At 37.5% G+C, this 20,321-nt stretch overlaps 1 protein-coding gene across 2 annotated transcripts in view; it reads left to right on the top strand.

Moving 5' to 3' along the window:
• Positions 1-1,169: 1,169 nt before the first annotated feature.
• Positions 1,170-20,321, top strand: part of LOC147608380 (MADS-box transcription factor 31-like) — a 31,460-nt gene continuing 12,308 nt past the window's right edge. Inside the window, exons 1-6 of one of the 2 annotated variants that reach the window (XM_086788979.1) lie at positions 1,170-1,410; positions 1,815-2,004; positions 10,610-10,688; positions 10,839-10,894; positions 10,986-11,085; positions 11,228-11,269. In XM_086788979.1, the coding sequence (XP_086645105.1) occupies positions 1,823-2,004; positions 10,610-10,688; positions 10,839-10,894; positions 10,986-11,085; positions 11,228-11,269 (459 nt within the window). In that variant the 5' untranslated portion in view covers positions 1,170-1,410; positions 1,815-1,822. The remainder of the gene's footprint in view (positions 1,411-1,814; positions 2,005-10,609; positions 10,689-10,838; positions 10,895-10,985; positions 11,086-11,227; positions 11,270-20,321) is intronic. The other variant, XM_086788978.1, reaches the window with a different exon arrangement.

The following is a 20,321-nucleotide window of genomic DNA, read 5'->3' as shown; positions in this document are numbered from 1 at the left end:
AGAGAGAGAGAGAGAGTATATGCATGCATGTGTGTACATCTGCATCTATGTGTAGAATGTGCTTGAGAGAGTGAGATGGGGCAGACCTGGAGAGAGAGAGAGAGAGAGAGATGTAATGAGGGAGAGGGTGAAAAGAGAGAGAAAGAGAGTGAGAGATAGAGAATAAAGAGTAGCTTTTAATAAAATATAAATAAAAACATAAATTAAATAGAAAACATATCTGTATGTGTGTATACATGTGTGTGTATTTTTATTTACATTTATACATACATACATATATATATGTATGTATGTATGTATGTATATGTATATACATATACATATACATATATATATAATTCTTATGTTTATTATTTAAATACATATATTTATAATATATATCTGTTTGTGTATATGTGTGTGTGCCTGTGCGTGGGTGTGTGTGTGTTTTATTATATTAAATATGTTCATTTTTTGAATAATTAAATACATATTATGAAAAAAATTATATTATATATATAAGTACAAACGCACACACACACATATATAGACATATATACATATATACACATATATATAAACACGTATACAAATAAACAATATAAGAAAAGATATACACACATACACACATACATACACACACACGTACACTATATATGTATGTAGTGAAATAATGAAGAAATTGTAGTGAAATTTTCAAGTTGTAGTGAAATAATGAAGAAATTGCTTGCTCGATGTTATGGTTTCCCCCGCAATCGATCCAGGGTGGACTGGACTGTGGGGGCTCTTTAGACCGGAGGATCTATTGTTGGATCTGGGTTGGGGATAGGTGGTGCTTGAGCCTTGATTGACAAGTGGGCAAGAGGACGATGTGATGGGGGGTGGCAAGTTGTAGAAATGGTGAAATTCATGTCACATGTAGGTTAGGACGATGTGACGTGATGGGTGGGTGGGTGGTGGGTGGGCAAATTGCAAGAAGGCTTGTCACGACTCATCGGTGGTTCAAGAGGACAAGAGTGTGCGGGGCATCCAGCTATGACAAGGTGATGTACACACCACACACACACACGCCAGTGAATGACTCTAAAAAGAGAAAGTATGTACCACGGTAAGTAATCAACTTGAGCATATTTTTTTTCTTTTTTTCTTATATTGAATGAAAAACTTAAACGGGCTTGAAAACAAGGGCCTTCTCTCTCTTTCGGCAACAACAAAGGGGCGGGGTCGGGGTACGTACGCCCATCAAGTGTGTATTGGTTGGCCATTCATGGCAGTCCTTATATTGTACAGAAGAAGACGGCATACCTTGGGTTCGCTGGATATTGAGAGAACAGAGAGGGCCTCACCCTGCACTCGCCTTTGTTTTTCTTCTCCAATTATTATTAAGCCCGAGACGCTGGTATCTCTTCTGAGCTGCAAGACTACTTCTGTGTAAAATTTTATGCCTTTTTTTCAGATTTACATTTTCGCTTGCCATGCTTTTTCTCAGATATTTTCATTTTGCTCTAATGGAAACAGTTGTTTGTGAGCATAAGTTAACGTTGCTTTTCTGCTTAATTTGGGGTTGCGGATAGACGTCTTCCTTTTAAGCGTTTAGGTTTTGGCATTATCCTTAAGATTTGTTCAACGTCGACCACAGCAAGGATAATAATATTGGTTGTTTGTGCTTTCGTCTACGCTGGTTTTCCCACAGAGCTTTGACGTAGAACGCATTGAGGAGAGACGACGATGTCTTTGCTCTAATTTGTTTTATTTAGCTGCGTGCTGCGTGTGTGAGTGAATTATGTTGGTACTGTGTACACGCAGTGAGGATGTTATTATTCATGGTTACGCAGGAGAGGAGATGGTGCGCCGTAAGATCAAGATCAAACGGATTGAAAACGCCACCACACGCCAAGTGACCTTCTCGAAGCGTCGGGGAGGTCTGCTGAAGAAAGCGCACGACCTCTCAGTGCTTTGCGATGCGGAGGTAGCTGTTATCATCTTCTCCAGCAAGGGAAAACTCTTCCAGTTCGCAAGCCCCAGGTAATCCATATTCTTCTGTCTAAATAAGTCATTATTACTATCAGTAGCTGCAGTGATCTAGTGCATGGCACAATGAATCGAAGGTGCAGGCGACTGAATATATTAATTGTATCTTGCTTCTCCAATATTATTGCCTACTAGGATTAATCTTTTGTAGAGCTTATGTTATAACATAATGAAAGAAAATCTGTATACGATCGTAAAAATATGAGATCTTCTCTACAGACATTATAAATATCCAAGGGTTTAAAAATTGCACCATATTATAGAAATTTTGTAGATTGATAGTTGCACTCCTAGTCGGCTCGAAGCGTACTAAGGTAGTAAGGTGGACCACTTTTTAGTGCTAGTTAACACACATGAAGCTCGACTATTAAGACATCTCTAGGCATCTCTAATGCTATTCATAAAAATTCATAAATGCGTAAATACCACTACTTAAACTATGAAGAGTTCTAAATTTAAAACACTTTATTTAGTTTCATTCTTAATTGAGTGGACAATAGACCTAGACACTTCTTTTTGCTCTACCTTAGTATCCTCCTTCTTGGATGACCACCTGCATTCCTTGTCCTTGTCTAGATGTATGAGCATGGGAACTAAATGAGGTACCAATGTGTATGTGTTGGTATACAAGTTATCATCTTTATCCTTTGGTTCAATCACAACAAAAATGACCCTAGCTTGGGTTAATGTGATACAACACCTCATTCTCGTCACAAAGTAAGTTAAACAACACAAGGTCCTCATCGTTGCCCCAACTCTCTATGTAGAAAAGATTGATTCACTTGCCATTGCTAAGCTCCGTTCAACTTCAAGATTGCCTTGCTGTCAAACTAGTACACTTATCATAGAGTGTGGAGAGCCAATGTTTGTAAAATTGCTATGAGCCACGCATTGATCTTCTGCCAAAAGATAATAAACCCTATAAGAGAATGGCCACTACTCATGGAGTGTGGATAGCCAATATTTATATTGTAGGTGTTAGCCACTCGATATTAATCTTCCACCAAAAGATATTAAACACTACAAGAGAATGGTCCTTTTCCATGGGAAAATTATCAAGGGGATGTGGGGATTTCATGTTACAATGCACATATATGCATGGCGGCTTTTCATCGGCCTTTAAGTAGTGGAATAAAAAACTCTTTAATAAACATACTATGCATATGTAAAGGAAAATTATTAATACAAAAACATTAGAAATCCAATGCATCCACTAACATGGAGGCCTATTAGGTATGTTCCCCTTTTCAAAAATCCATCTCATATTTATGTTTTCGTGGCGGTAGCAACGTTTCGAAAGCTTAAAACTTCTCTCATGAGAGACCTTCAGGAATATAATTTTCCACATTGTTGTGTGTAGAGACATAAGCCATGCTGATCTCTCATGCAAGGAGCCTCTCCCTAATATACCTCAAGTTGCTTTATGCAAGCATGACACACTACTACACTAGGTTTCTCGTAAATAGCCAATGGAATCTGGTTGTCAGTGAAGATGGAGGTGGAGGATCGTTGTCTAATACCAAGATTTGTCAAAAGGCATTTGAGCCATACACATTGCATAATCACTATAAAAGTTGTCTTGTACTCAATTTCAATCACAGCTCGAAGTGGCCACTATTGGTTGCCTCTTGATGAGCCATGATATACTAGAATCACCAAGATAAAAGCAAAAGCCACTAGTGTCATAAAATCCAGCCCAATCGAAATCACTCGGAGCATGTAGTTAAATATTATCCCCTTAGCATAGAATAGACCAAGGAATTGAGTGCCTTGAAAGTATTGGGTGTGCTAGCTTGTCCTTTGTGCCCTCACTCCATTGTCACATTGGAAATACTTCTTTTCTAGAACGGGTAAAGGTAGGGCTCAAGTTTCTCTGTGGGTTTTCCTAAAAGAGATCCCAAATGCCCAAAATGTGGGTTTTCTCAAGCTCGTCATGCACGAATGACACACCATGATGATTGACTAAACTTTGCAAATGTGTGGCAGACACTCCTCTCCACACAATCGTACTAAAGTTTGGTCACCATTAAACATCGCTCCAGGTGAGATATGCTTCATCTCACGTTTTCTATGTGAGTTTCCCTAAGATTATCTACATGCCCAAAATGTGGGTTTTCTTGATCCCATCATGCTGAAATGCCATCCGATGGTGTGACCATTCTTACGTTTTCTTCGTGGGTTTTCCCAAGAGAGCCCATACACCCAAATGTGGATTTTCTCGATCTCATGATTGCCAAACGATGAACAAACTTTGTAATTGTGTGGGGGCATCCCCCCTCACACAGTTGCAAAGTTTTGTCACCATCGGATGTCATTCATGCAATATATAGTGCTTCATCTCACATTTTCTACGAGGTTTTTCCTCCTGAGAGGATTCATACGCCCAAAATGTGGATTTTCTTAGCTACATTGTACATGAATGGTGGTTAATGGTGAGTGAACTTTGCAAGTATATGGGGAGAACCCCTCTCCACACGCTTGTAAAGTCAGCTCACCATCGAATGTCGTTTAGGTGAGATATAGTGCTCCATCTCACGTTTTCTACTACGTCGTTTTTCCAAGAGAGTCCAAACATCCAAAATATGGGTTTTCTCAATCTTCTCATGCCTAAACAACATTTATTCATGACCAAACTTTTACTAGTTTGTGTGGGAGAGGGATCTCCTTTCCACACACTTGTAAAGTTTCATTACCATCGAATGTCACTCATGTGAGATATGATGTGCCATCTCACGTTTTTTACGCGGGTTCGTCCAAGTGGGTCCAAACGTCCAAAAATGTGGATTTTCTCAATCCCCTCATGCCTGAATGACATCGGATAGTAACCAAATGTTGCAAGTGCGTGGGGGGTACACACTTGCAAAGTTTGGTCTCCATCGAATGTCATTCGAGATGTGGTGCTTCATTTCATGTTTCTACTTGGGTTTCTTGAAGAGGACCCAAACACTTAAAATGTGGGTTTTCTGAAACCTGTCATGCCCAAATGACGTTGGATGGTGGCAATGACCGAACTTTGTAAGTGTATAGGGGGACCCATTTCCATACACTTGCAAAGTTTGGTCACCATTGGATGTTGTTCATGTGAGATACGGTGCTCCATCTCACGTTTTCTGTATGGATTTTCCTAAGAGAGTCCGGAGTTTGGTCACCATTGGATGTTGTTCATGTGAGATATGGTGCTCCATCTCATGTTTTCCATGTGGGTTTTCCGAAGAGAGTTCCAACACACAAAATATGGGTTTTCTCGATCCCATCATGCTCAAAGGATGTTTGATGGTGATTGAACTTTACAAGTATGTGAAGGGCATCCATCTCCACGTAATTATTTGGTCACCATTGGGGGTCGCTCCTCTCCACACTTTGCCAAAAGAACAACATGATAGTCGAAGTGTAACAACAAAAAAATCCATAAATAATGAACATTAACTAAGTAGAACGCAATAATGCTCAATGAAGACATATCTCATAAAACATAAACGTCAACTAAGTACATTATGATGTGAGCTAACCCAACTAGTCTAGGTTTAGTCACCATCAAATGATAGATCTAAGTATAATGTAATAGTAAGATAACCAAGGTAGTTTGAGTTTAGTCACCATCAAATGATAGATCTAAGTATAATGTAATAGTAAGATAACCAAGGTAGTTTGAGTTTAGTCACTATCAACAAGTGTCTAATCTATATCATTATCCGTCAATGGTGGTTATATGCAGGTCAAGGACATTGTGTGCCGATTGTGGCGGGTGTCATCGAATCTCTGCGAGCTGGCCTATCCCAAAGATAGAATCTTGGACTCGTAGTAGTATATTCGGGAGCTCACGAGTCGCATAAGTTGATAAAATAGACATTGTGCTATTGCAAAATATCTTTTTGTGTAAACCCAAAATCTATAATCAGCTATTGTTCATGCGTGCCACTCTAAATGTATAAACTCCTATGTAGGAAGGACATGTTGCTCTTGTAAAGAGGTGTTGTTACCACCACCATGACCCAAGGTGCCATTGGAGCCAACATCACTCGTAAGAACATGTTGCGCCTGTAAAGAGGCACTGTTGCTACCACCATGATCCAAGGTGCTACTCAGACCAGTACCACCCACACGCTTTTGTGTAGTGAGGTTGCTTTCAATCAATTGCTCCTCTCTATGCTGTGCAATCCTCTCCATAATCTTGTGCTGCACTGCCATAACTCCTCTAACACTCTTAGCATTTGCTCTAGTTAAGTTGTTTCTCTATCTCATGAACTACTTGCTCAAAAAATAAAGCACATAAAAAAGTTGATTATCCTCTCTAATTAGGTATAGCTTAAGAAATTATGAGGTATAGACCGTAATTATAAATCTTTTAATTACAAAGACAGATCTAGCAGATGGTTGCCAAAATCTTTTGTCCGATGCATTTGCGTAGCAATGCTGTGCTCAAATGCTCGATCTTAGCTCTCATCTCTTGCAGCTAGATTGTGAGTCTCTTGCTGATCCCTGATGTAATTGAATTAGCACTAGTAGATGTGGGATCCTACATAAACAATCAACCACCATTAATTTAAGAAATATAAAAAAGTAGATATAAAGCTATAAACATAAAAATAGAACACCTACTACTATGAAAAACCTATAGGCACACTACATGTTGGATGCTCCTAGTGGTAGTATGCATGTCATTCCCCACCTGAGGCATTAGTTGCTCAGATGGGTCTGAAGGAGTGCCTGGTACCTCAACAACAGACAAGGGTATGAATGGTGGGTTTGAAGAAGAAACTACACAAAGAGCTAGTGGAGGCTACCTCTCCTAGTCTTGGAGACAACCTCCATGATGAGCACCACTATCACCGATGGTTGGTGTAGTTAGCCTGCTTCTTCCCAAAGATAAACTTTGCGAATAATTGCTTTATAAAGGATATGGGATTATGACAATTGTTCAGCATCCTCCCGTATGTGGCATCGACCATAGAATATGTGCCATCATATGAGTATGCGAATATCGTGAAATAGTAAGGGGCTTTTCCATCCCAGACTGCATTTCCCGGCTTTCAAGAAATAGGTCCAAATATGCCCTTTCTCTAATAGAACCAAGCTCACGTACTTGGCGATATGTCAATTCACATGACAATGGAGAGAGATGATGATGTGATGTTCACTCATCTACATAAATGGCATCGTGAACCTATGAAATGATGAGAGAGTCACCTCCAAGTTCGATATGATATGGAGGGTAGATGGTGTGTCTCTAGCACTCTTACAAATAGCCCATAACTCAAGGTCTTTCTGTTTGACAAGGTTCGTAAAAATAAACTTATGGCTTTCCTCGCATGACTCCATACTAGCTCCTAAGGATAACACAAGAGTGTGGGAAAATGTAAAAGACCAATGTGAAAGCCTTAATAATTAAACTTAAGAAAACTCCAATTTGATATTGATGAAGCTCTAAAGCACTACTAATATAGTTTTCAATTACAACTAATGGCCTTTTATTTTTACCATTATGACCCTTAAAATCATGTACAGTTATATGACCAATTGTCTCTTGACATGTGCCATGCCACGACAAAGGAGAGTAAGGAGAAAAAGCTTGGATTATATCTTTTATTCTTTGTTTTTCCACTTCCATATATTGCATCAAAGAATCTCATATGTTTCTTTTGAAAGGATAATAATGCAAAGAGTCCATGGGTCTTACATGAGCGTAAAGCCCAAGGCTAATACTGTAGCATGTACATAAAAAACATTAAAAGAAGTGAGTTTGGAAGGAAAACCCTCTTCTTCTTCTTCTCTTCACATTCAAGCTTAAGGAGAAGCTTCTTCTTTATCTTCTTCTTATCTTTTAAAAGAAGAAGAAGAAGCCAAGCTTCTTTTTATTATCTCCTTTTTAAGTTTGAGTGTTTACAAGAAGAACAACTTTAAAAAAAAAGGCTCCCAATGTGGAATTTTCTATAGTAATGTCAATGACCTTGGACTCATTAGAAAAGGATAATCTAACAAGTGCATTTGTACTATGAATTAGAAACAAAGTTGTAGTTCCTTAAAAAATTTCACCCGTAGATAGATGGTTAGATAGAGAGTATGAATAAGATGATGATCGCTATTTTTTAGTGTTATTATTAGGAGTTTCAAACTCTTTATGGCAAATATTTTCCGTTGGTGGAACATGCTATCGATGATACTATCTAAGCATTAATAAAGAAGATTACCTTTGAGGTGGTTTATGGTTCTTAAATTGTGTACCCGATGCTAGGAGCTCTTGAAACTTATGCTGGACACTACGGTGCAGATCAAGTGGTCCAAGACATGGCTCATATGTTGTGAAGATACAAGAAGAGATATGAAAGGCTCAGACCAAGCACGTCTATGAGGCTGGTAAAGGATAGGCAAGATGGGTTTTTTACACAAGGGGATTGGGTTTATTAAAGGTCCAAAAGTAGAGACTAGTAGTTTGGAAAAGTTTCTTCTAAATTGGATCCCAAGAAAAAAGATCCATTTGAGATCGTAAGGTGATTGGGTTTGTTTAAAGTCCCAAAAGTAGAGACTCAAGAAAAAGTTTCTTCTAAATTGGATCCCAAGAAAGATCATAAGAAGCTTAGAGACATTGGTTTTTTAGCTAGAGTTATTGAGCAATTGGAAGCTTCATTTGATTTCACTTGAGCTATCTTGTTGAGTATCATGAATTGGGGCTGGTGCCCGCTCAAATAAAGATGTACAAGTGTTAGTTATGATGAGGGATTGCAAGAGCTGCTAGAGCCAAAATAGGTGGTTCTTACTAGTATAAATTAGACTCTTGTTGCAATAGTCTCTAACACCTTTAAGGTTCTCCATATTTTAAAGAAGCCATTTAGTTTCATGAGGACTAATTTAGGGATGAGTCCTAAATGTAGTTGAGAGCTTGGCTCAATTATCAATAGAGGCAATGTAATTGAGGATAGATATAATCCTGAGGGGGGGTAATGTGACCAAGCTCTAGCTAGTAGATTGGTTGGGTAGCTATACGGTCAATTAGGACATCTTGGAAGTTGCATATGGATAGGCTTAAAAGTTGTGTATTATAGATAGGCTAAATGTAAACACCCTCGTTCAAGAAGCATGACTACAAGTTGGGTAGGAGTGGTCGAGTAGCTCCAGTAGGGCCTTTTAACTGAGTCATCCAAATTAATCATTAAGTATTTTTCATCTTCTTCTCTTGAGCAAGCAAAACCATAGGTAATTGGAAGATCCAGGAGAAGTATTTGCATCCATCTCGTTTACTTTTAACTAGTAGGGGTCTTTTATGAGTTGGGTGAGATGACAAATTGAACACCATTTCGTCCCAACAAATTGATCACCATTTGTAATTTTGAATAATTAGTTGTGTATTTATTTATTATATGTAATACAAGGATTTGGTTAAGTTGCTTGTGTGATTGCACTTGTAAGTCTTTTGTTGCATTTCTCTCTCCCTTTGTAGTTTCACGACATTAGCAATCTTACATTGCTAGTCTTCCTTCTAGATACTACTATACTTGTGTTTTTTATTGAAAGCATTTCAACAAAAGTTAAATATCAAACTCATTTAAGGAAAACAAACAAGGATTCTCTAGGGCAACTTTCAATATCTATATATTCTTTAAGGTGTCCTAGAATGTAGCTTGCCAGCGGTAGTGTCCTTGCTAGGTTTGAATCTACCCACTCCCATAATAGCATGTAATTTGAATACCCACTCTCTTGCAATATAAGGCATCGTAGGTTATAGCCCGCCAACGGTAGTGCCCTTAACTCCCTACGTGGAGATGCTAGGTTTGAATCTACCCACTCCCATGGTGAAAAGTGGATAGATTTGAACCTCATACCTCACACACACACACACACACACACACACACACACACACACATGTATAAACAAAAGAGTGGGTTCAAATCTACCTCACACACACACACAAACACACACACACACACACACACACACACACACACACACACACACACATACCTCACACACACACACACATGTATAAACAAAAGAGTGGGTTCTGAAATTACGTGCCATCACTTTTCACTACGAGAGTGGGTAGATTCGAACCTAGCACCTCTCCTATATATATATATATATATATATACATATATACATATATACATATATACATACATATATACATATATACATATATACATACATACACATACATTATACATATATACATATATACATATATACATATATACATACATATATACATATATACATATATACATACATATATATATATATATATACATATATACATATATATATATATACATATATACATATATATTTATATACATATATACATACATATATACATACATATATATACATATATACATACATATATATACATATATACATACATATATACATACATATATATATATATATATATATATATATATATATATATATATATATATATATATATATATATATATATATATATATATATTCTTTTCTTAACAAATTCTCTATCCAAAAAAGTAATGGCCTGTTGAAATGAGTCAAATTTTATTCATGTAAACTTACACACATGGTATGGTCCTTAATTATAATATTGAATCTTACACACTTTTTTCTCTTTTTCTTATGATTCTACAGCATGGAGAATGTGCTCAATCGTTATTTAAAGTGCCATGAGGGCTCAAATTCTAGAGATGAGCTTCTTGATCTCCCTAATGTGAGAATAATGCAAACCAATTTCAATGTTTGTTTGGGAGTGGTTTTATATTATAACATGTTTGCAAATTAATGAGTCATTCATATACAATCCCACTTACATAACTTCCTAGTGACAAAGGTAGGCATTTACCTTTTTATCATAATGCAGAACATTGAGGTGGACAAGTTGAACCAATACACCGAGAAGTTGAAACTTCTACAAAGGTATTGAGCTTTAAGATGTCCTATGTGTATGAAACACTACCATTTTATACTATTTTTAAACTCACAAAAGATATGTTAATGGTTAATGTAGAAACATGATGGGTGATGATCTTGAGAGACTTTCCTTAAGTGATCTAGTCCATTTAGAGCAACAAATAGAAGATAGCTTGGGACGTATTCGTGCAAAGAAGGTAAGTGAAAAGATTTGGACTTCCTCATCATGTCATTCAAACCTTGAAGATGACTGTTTTATTTCAACATTGACTAAAATTAACAAATTTAGTGCTAGCTTGTTTGTGTAAAGTTGTGTGTCACCTCTTGATCATTGTGTAGGGGGGTCTATTTTTGGAGAACATGGAAGAGCTCAAGGAAAAGGTTATTCTAATTCTTTACAACCTTGAAGTTATTACACTATTTTGAAGTGAGTGCAATGTTTTGGGTGATAAAATAATGTATAGCCTTTACATTGTTGTGCACTTCTCTCTCTCTCTCTCTCTCTCTCTCTCTCTTCCACACACACACACATTTATTAACATTTTTTGGAGGCCTAGATAACATTAAGAAGGTAAAATGTGTTTAGAATCTACATGTAAAAGATGCATGGAGCATTCTATAAGCTATTAGTTTAAAGAAATAAAAGATAGAATGATAGGTCCTTGTCATAGTGCAAGTTTCAATGATGAAGAATGAGAGCGCATCTCTTACATTAGTATGCCTCTTTAAATAGGCAAGTACAAAAGTGATTACAATGAGCTAATCAAGATTAGTTACTAATTAGATCCACAAATCTCTCCATGATTCTCTCCCATAGATTCTTCCTTGAATCTCTCCACACTTCACTACATTTCAGAAGTTTTAGGTACCTTTGAAAAGTCAATCATATTAATTAAACTCTACCCTTCTTGAAAGGTCTTAATTAAACTCTACCCTTCTTGAGTGTAGGTTCACAAATTGTTTCTCTATCTCGAGCTTTCTCAATGTTGTTTTGAGCTAGCTTAACCATTTGGTTCATACTTAAAGTCTTTGAGTGACTACACCTTTTCCTTCTCTAACCCTACAACTATAGAGCTCTAGGCTGAAAATCATACATCATCATGAATGGACTAAAGCAAATTTTTTACCATTGCCATTTGGCTAAGGGAGAGTTAGCTACCACATTAAGCTTGCCTTTTTGATACCTCAATTCAAAATCAAACTTTTGTAACATCTCAATCTACCAACGAGCCTTCTTAAACGAAGGTCTAGTTGATTACAAATCTATTTGATGTTATTTGATGATCAATTGGGATTTCAAATTTGGCATCATATAAATAATGATGTCACTTCTACAATGCATGACTTTCAAGATTCGTTCTCATATGTTGAATGGATCTAACTTCTTGCTTTCAAAAGCAAGTGGTCATCCTTTTTATAAAAGAATCACTCCTACCACATTATTACTTGCATTTGTTTCAACAATAATACTCATTTAGGCCTACTACTTTTAGCATAGGAGTTGTTGCTATAAGTATCTTAAGCTTTTCTTTTTGGATTCTTCCAAGGTGAAGGCTTTTCCTTTCCCTTTGTGCTAATTGAAACATCTACCTTCACATAATTTTAATGATTTTGCAATAGATAAATGTTTGTACTTCTTGAATACTTTTTGGGTGTGGTCACTTTAGAATAACTTAAATCTTTTCAGTATCCATGTGGATTCCTTTATGGAATATAATATGTCCTATATACTTCGATTCTTGGGAAAAAAAGAAGTCACACTTAGACTCCTTACTGAACAGGGAATGCTCTTTGAGAAGTTAAAGAACTTTTTAAAGATTAATATGTTGCTTCTTAGATCTGCCAAAGATTAAGATATCATCTAAAAATACCGCCACAAATTTTCCTTGATTAAATCTCATTATTGTTATAAACATGGTTGGTGCATTGGCTAAATGAAGCCGCAAAGTGACATAACTTTGAACTTGAAATTTCCTATATGACTTTTAAACCTATTTTAGGTACATCCTTAGACTTAATGCGTACTTGGTGATACCTAGATCAGAGAGCTAACTTTTACAAATACTTAGCTCCTTGATCTTCTAAAAGTTGAAGAGTCTGTGCATACTTACATAAAACCTTCTTGAAGAGTTTTTGCATACTTACATAGAACCATCCTTCTTCTTCACCAATAAAACTAAGGTAGCCTAAGGAGAGCGCCTAGGCTGAATTTGACCTTTTCTTAAGCATTGAGACAGCTGCGTTTCCAATTCCTCTTGTTCTACTTTGCTAAGTCTATACGGATTTTTAAACAAAGGTGTACTACTAGGCACTAGATCTATACAATGATCTACTTTCCTACTGGCCATTACCAAAATCTTCAAGAAAAGTATTTTTAAACTCATGCATTAAATTAGAAAATTTCACGTAATAACTTTCATTTTTTTCTAAAGAGTAGCAAATAAATCATCATAAAAAGTAAGGTCACAAAGAATTACATGTATATCCTTGATTTCCCATTAGTCGATCTAGCTCCATCAAACATGTAAGAGGTGAGTTGGGTTTATCATGTTCGCTTTGAAGCTAGATTGTTCTTTCTTCAATCTTCAAAGAAATTGAGCTATTTACATAACTTGTTTGCAAAGTTTGGCCCAATCCAAAAATCCTTTCCTTGCCTAGGACAACAGTTGTCATGTCTAAATTCCTAATTTGAAAGTACAAACATTGCTTATACCCTTAAAACTTTCACCTTGACACCATTAATCATGGTGTCCCCCCACACCTTATCAATACCCTCTAATAGAGACACCACATACTTATGAGCACTTGGTGTTTCACATAACTTAAATAGGTTATGTGCCATAGTGTCGTCGGCCATGATCCAATCCTAACAGTCTACCCCTTGATCTTACCATGCATCTTTATTAAATCATGGGGTCCAAAAGTAGGCTCCCACATAGCAGACGTAGCAACGAATGGTATGTATGCAATCATCATGGTAAATTTTGAAGTACTAAAAAAGGGCGTCTTCTTCGTAGAAAGCACTTGCTTTTGTTCAGATTTACTCTGCACCTTTTTCTTTTTTCTTTGGACACTTGAAGGTGGAGTGGTCCAGATTTATATATAAAACAAATATCTTCATGTTTGGGCCTTTAAAAATCCTCTAAAGACACTGCCATCGGTTTTGGCTTCTCGGGTTCCCTCGAGAAGGACCTTTAGTTTCTTGAGAATTTCCCTTTCTCTTTTTACATTTATTACGAATCCAAATAATAAAAGTAACAAGCAATTTTTCATTTCAACTGCCTTGAAAATTTTGTATATAACAAAATTTATAAAATCTTTCAAAGGTCGTATCTAAGGAAAAACAAGGATTAGAAGAGAATCAAACAGGGTGGCATAAAAACAAAAATTGTGCACAAGACTTAATCGGGCTCACCAGTGAAAATGTTCACTATCGCCTCTAGCAAGTATGAACTCTGGAAACAGAAGTCAGGACAGTGTCTTAGAATAAACATGGGAAAACCCTATATTTACAGAGGCTAGCGTCCTTTCCCCCCCAAGCCATAGCGTGTCCCTTGAAGCCCCAACAATTGATATTTCCTTCAGTCATGGCTTCCTTCACACACCCTTGCCCAACAACACTTTCTATGTGGAAAGACATCTAGTGTTATAGTGTGTCCCTTTCTTGGTTTCATGACTCTCTCTTAAAGCCCTAATTGTTATCTCCTTCAATCATGGTTTCCTTCACATGCTAGGCCCCACACACCCTTGCTTGACACTTTCCATGTGGAAAGAGCTTCCTTTTTCCACCTAACCATAGTGTGTCCCTTTCTTAGTTGCATGACTCTATCTTAAAGCCCCAATTGGTATTTCCTTCAATGGTTGACTTCCTTCACATGCTAGGCCCCACACCCCGTTATCCACCAACACCATATCACTCACCCCCTTTGGGCCTTTCATAAAATACTATTCAATTAATGCCTTTGAGCATCATCAAAGCCTCGCATATTTATATTGGCCACCTCAAAGGCTGGTTAAACTTTGTAGACTCCCAATTATGCATCCATCCTTAGGGGAATCTCATGAATATATGAGATTCAACACTAACTGACCTTAATAGATGTTCTTCAACTAGAAAACACCTGCCACAATCCTCTACTATCCAACCTTTAAAAAATATGTACTACAACTAAGGCTAAAGATAACCACTATATACATGGAGTGTACATTATGAAAAAAAAATTATGATCACAATCTCAAAATTCTTGTTACCTCTTTCTTGTACATTATGACAAAAAATCTATGATCACAATCTCAAAATTCTTGTTACCTCTTTCTATGATTGGTATACACGGCCAAAAGAGGAGACAATTTCGATCCATTTGGATGAATCATTTTGTGCATGTAATTTTGTATGCACTTAATAGAATATAATCGTAATCGATAAATTAATTTCTATCCTTCTTACACGTTGGGTTTCTCAAGTTCATAAACTGTATGGGAGGCTATGTAAATTGTGAGAAGACAAGGCCTCCCTTCTTAAAGGGAAGATGCTCTTTCTATGCTTCATAAGACCCATTGATTTGATGGATTTGACACTCATACAAAGGCTCATGGGCTGAGCTACATGTGAATTCGGACGTTGGTTAATTCACAAATGGATTTGTATAGGACATAAAAACCTATGTTTAGAACCTGGGAGGAGCGTGAAGGGAAGGGCAATAAGGCAGAAATTGGTTAAAATTTCTTGAACTTTATGAAAGTTTTACTTTTGCAAAGGTAGTTTATTTGGGCATGGTTTAGAAAAAAAAAATAGCATTAAATGTTATTGAAATCTTCCTTATTTGGAAGATTTGGCTACTTGTTACCTGCTGGGCATGCATGGGGCATGGCAGGCTACCACGCTTAAAACACTTTGTTCATCTTTTCATTGCCATCATTTCTTCCTCTTGGGCAACAAGAGATCTCTCTTCCTCTTCTCCTGTATTCTGCTCTCATATCTTTGAGTTTTCCACGATGACCTTATACTAATTTCTTGGAGCCCTTGAATGATTAATACATCATATAAAGCGTTTGTGTGAAGAGCTTCCTGATTAATTAATACTCCGTGTGAAGTATTTGTGTGGATAGGGATAGGGTCTCATCTGTACCTTCTTTCTTTTTTGAGGACTCTATGAATTAGGTAGGAACAAAAGCTTGGACCTTAGCTTGTTGTGTAAGGTTTTTGCTCTAGTTTTCTTTTCCACAGCTAGAATTTTTTGCAAGGTTTTCAAATGTGTGTCCTTGTCATGCGGTTTTTCTCTCCCTTGTAGTGCTATTGTCCTCTCTCTCTCTCTCTCTCTCTCTCTCTCTCAACGCTGCACACTTATGAGCTCCATCTCTCTCTCTCTCTCTCTCTCTCTCTCTCTCTCTCGTACAAGAGAGAGAGAGAGAGAGAGAGAGAGAGAGAGACAGAGAGAGAAGCACACACTCTCCCTCTCTCTTCAAATAATACAAAACACAGCTTTCCCGTCAACTAGAGGGGAGTGGACGACGTTATATTGGCCATTAGGTGCGGTGGGAAGGGGATGCGTCTGTGTGGAGGGCCAACCGTGTAACAGACTATACGAACCTGATAGTTTTTTTTTTTTTTTTTTTTTTGAAGACTCCCCCCCCCCGCCTCCCCCCTCTCTCTCATTTCGTGCCTGCATGGGAGGCATAGTAGGAACTACACTCAGAGCAGCAAGGCCAAGGTGTGTAGCGTGTGTTTTTTGTAGCGCAAGGTTGGAGAGGGAGAAAGGTTATGAGAGAGAAGCTTTGACACATGGAAAAGGATGGTGAGGGCCGACCTTAGAACATATTGAGGTTGGACTCACAGAAGTCCTAAATTTATGCCCCCGCTTGTCGCCATTTATTGATGCAACCTTAATAGTTTATTTTTCTTAAGATTTGTCTTCCCTTGTTAATTAATCAATGACGGAGAATGATTGAGGGCACATATGAACAGCATTGACGTCACACAATGCCACAAGGATTGGTATTCCTCCGTGAGATGATCATCTTGTAACAAAGTGTTTTTAGGATGTACATACACATGGGTTTAGGGTCATTTACATGTGAGATTAGGGCACATGGACTTGGGACTATAAAAGGCATGTGCTTTAGGACTGAGGATGTAGTGCATGGTTCAGTTCGTGCTTCTGTTCACATTGGCGTAGTGGATGGTGCTTTCGATTGTTCGAGTGGTGCTTTAGTGGATGATGACATTGGGTCACACTTGATGCTACATGATACCAACTTCAAGCTACGTTCTTTTAGTTCTCACGGGTGTCGACACGAGCCTATGTTCTTTGGGGTAGGGACATTTTTCTATGGGTGCATTCTTGCCACTTTGGACACATGGTTACGACTATGTGGCACATCATTTTGATGCATTTATAGCACATGTTGGTCATGGCATACATGGTGGTTCTTTTGCACCAAGACCATTCCACATTTCTGCGAGGAGTGTTGATTCAACTTGGTGGATACCTCGGGTTTCGGATTCACACCATGGTCATGAGGATGGGCTTACGAGCTTTCCCTTTGACCCTGGTGCTACCACGACATCGATATCGAGGATCCTTGATGTATACCTTACCTATCCATTTGATCTTGGAGGGTATACGACCAGCTTCACCATCGACGGTGGTTCCTTAGCCTCTCCGTTCGCACCAAATCATCATCACAGGATCATTGTCTAGGATTTAGAGTACCTTGGATTTTCCTCTGATCCAGGCAGAAGCTTGTTTAGGCTTATCATCAGTAGGAGTCCACTGACCTTTCCATTCGATCCCTGTATCGTCAGAGATTATCTTTTAATGTTGGAGCGGCATTACTTCACGTTTGACCCAGGTGGCCGCACACTCGTGGCATGGGAAGATACAATCTACCCTTTCGACCTGCGTAGCACGAGATCTATGTCTTTGATCGTGCGGCTCTTTGGCTTTCCATTTGATCCAGGAGGCCTTTACACCGTCTATGTCACCATGATCTTCATTTTCACACTTGGATGTATACGGACTATATGTTCAATTTTTGGCTTTTGTATATAGCCTCTTGTATGTGAATTTTCATGCACGACCACCCTTAGATTTCGAGGATGAAAGCACATGCACATGGGATGGGCCTAGGCATATAGGCTTAGGGTCATTTACATGTGGGATTAGGGCACATGGGCCTTGGGACTATAAAAGGCATGTGCACTAGGACTATTGTACCTTGGTATATCTTTTGATATCTTGATATACCTTTTGGAACCTTTTGATATTTTTGGACTATCATTACACTTTACTTTCCATTATCCTTATTGTTAATCTCTCAAGCTTTTTTTAATCCAAGCTAATTAGGCTAATCTAAGGCTAACCTAGATGTTGCTTTCTTTCAATAGTGGAAGACATTGCAAAGAGCTATGCCAAAGATAGATGTATTATTTTACTCATGTCTAAAGAAGGTTCTTCAGAATGTCTTTCAAATGTTCTTTGGATTTCAAATATGAAGAGAGTCTTCTTTTTATCTAAGCCATCATGGAACATAACTTGTGGGTTGGCTTTGATGAGAATGGGTGTTACATGTTCAAATAAACAACTTGTACTTCACATTTGCCATCCAAGCTATAACTTGGGTAGTAGCAAACTTGCATAAGAGATACAGGCGATGCAATATATACAAACTCTATAGAAATGTAATCTAGTTAAGCTTGTATATGTTAGAAATTATGGTGATAGACAGTGTGAGTTTGAGAGGGGGTGCATGAGCCTTGTACATGTGTGTGCATAAGTGAAACTCTAAAGGCCTTGGATAAAGATTTTTTGTGTGGGTTGATCGATTGTGAAAGGCTATTTGTTGGTTACATTGTAAAAGTGAAAAGTTAATAGAAATTTAAGTGATCGAGAGATTCATGGATGTGATTGAGAGAAAAATGGGTATCTGATGGAGAAATTTGGAACAATTGACGGGGACAAAAAAATGGATCTAAAGATGCTTATTAAGAGCTATAAATTAATGCAATCTCAAAGTGCATGCTGAGTGAAATTTGCAATGAAATAAAGTCTTATATTTTGTGTTTGTTTTCTTGATGTCTTTATCTTGGTTCTGTCTCTATCATAGATAACAACATACATATATGAGCACCAACCCTTTGAAGTCCCATGACAGTGTGTCCAGTTAAAATATATCCCTAAATATAATTTTTTTACTTGGTATTGGAACAAAGCATAAAAATTTTTACTTGATATCAACTATTACATTCTCCATAATAACAGCCATAGCTACCTCATTGAAATGACAACAGCAACGATTGTGATTCCTCTAAAGGAGTTAAAGTTTTTTAGAGTTCAAACCGTAAGGTTAAAAGCTAGGTGTAGCCAAAATTACACAAACTCCATTTCTTTGATGCCGTTGTATATGTATATGTGTGTGTGTATGTGTGTGTGTGTATATATATATATACACACACACACATACACACACACATATACATACATATATATATATATATATATATATATATGTATATGTACAGAAGAGAAGGCTACGCATCTGGACAAAAGGAAAGGGAGCGTAATCTGCCTTCCAACAAGGATAAGGCCCATCTCACTAGAGGAGTTGTGGCAAAGCTTTACATGTAGTCCATCAATGTGCTTGCAATACACTACGTATAATCATGCATCTTGAATACTGTTAAACTTTATCAGCAAAACCTTCACATAAGAGAAATAGTAGAATATGACTAAGCAAAAAATTGAGAGCCTCTCCCAAAAGAGAGGAATGGTAGAATATGACTAAGTGGAAAGTTCAGAGCCTCTGTCCCAAAAAAGAAGATAAGGCTACCCATCTAGACAAAAGGAAAGGGAGCCAGATCTGCCTTCCAAGGAGCTCCACCATTAGGCCCATCTCACCAGAGGAGTTGTGCCAAATCTTGTCATGTAGTGTTTGAAGACTTCTTGTAATGCACTATGTACTATCATGCAGAACTTTATCTATGAGTACCATCAACAAAACCTTCACATAAGAGGAATAGTAGAATATGACTAAGGGGAAAGATGAGAGGCATTGCTATTGCTCAAAACTAGGTTTGGTGATTGATTGGTGGTTTTGAGGACTTGTCTCTTTTTCAAGATAGATAACCCCCTTATCTATTCTTTAAAACTAGGTTTGGTGATTGATTGGTGGTTTTGAGGACTTGTCTCTTTTTCAAGATAGATAACCCCCTTATCTATTCTTTAAAAACGCCTTTAAATATTTTTTTTGCTAGGTTTTCCAACTATAATACCAACCTCCCCAATAGGATTGTTCTATATCCTCAATGTTCTTCCTATAAAGGAGATGGGTTGAGCTTAAGTAAAATAAACATAGGATCCCCATATTACAACCAGAAAGATGCTCAAAGGTTTCACAACAAAATCTCAAAATTTTACAAGATTACTTATTTTCT

The sequence above is a fragment of the Cibotium barometz genome, chromosome 53 (assembly GCF_041138505.1).
Source record: "Cibotium barometz isolate CiBa-2024 chromosome 53, ASM4113850v1, whole genome shotgun sequence".
Taxonomy (NCBI): Eukaryota; Viridiplantae; Streptophyta; class Polypodiopsida; order Cyatheales; family Cibotiaceae; genus Cibotium; species Cibotium barometz.
The sequence above is the reverse complement of the archived record's forward strand: the minus strand, read 5'-3'. Positions and strand labels throughout refer to the sequence as shown.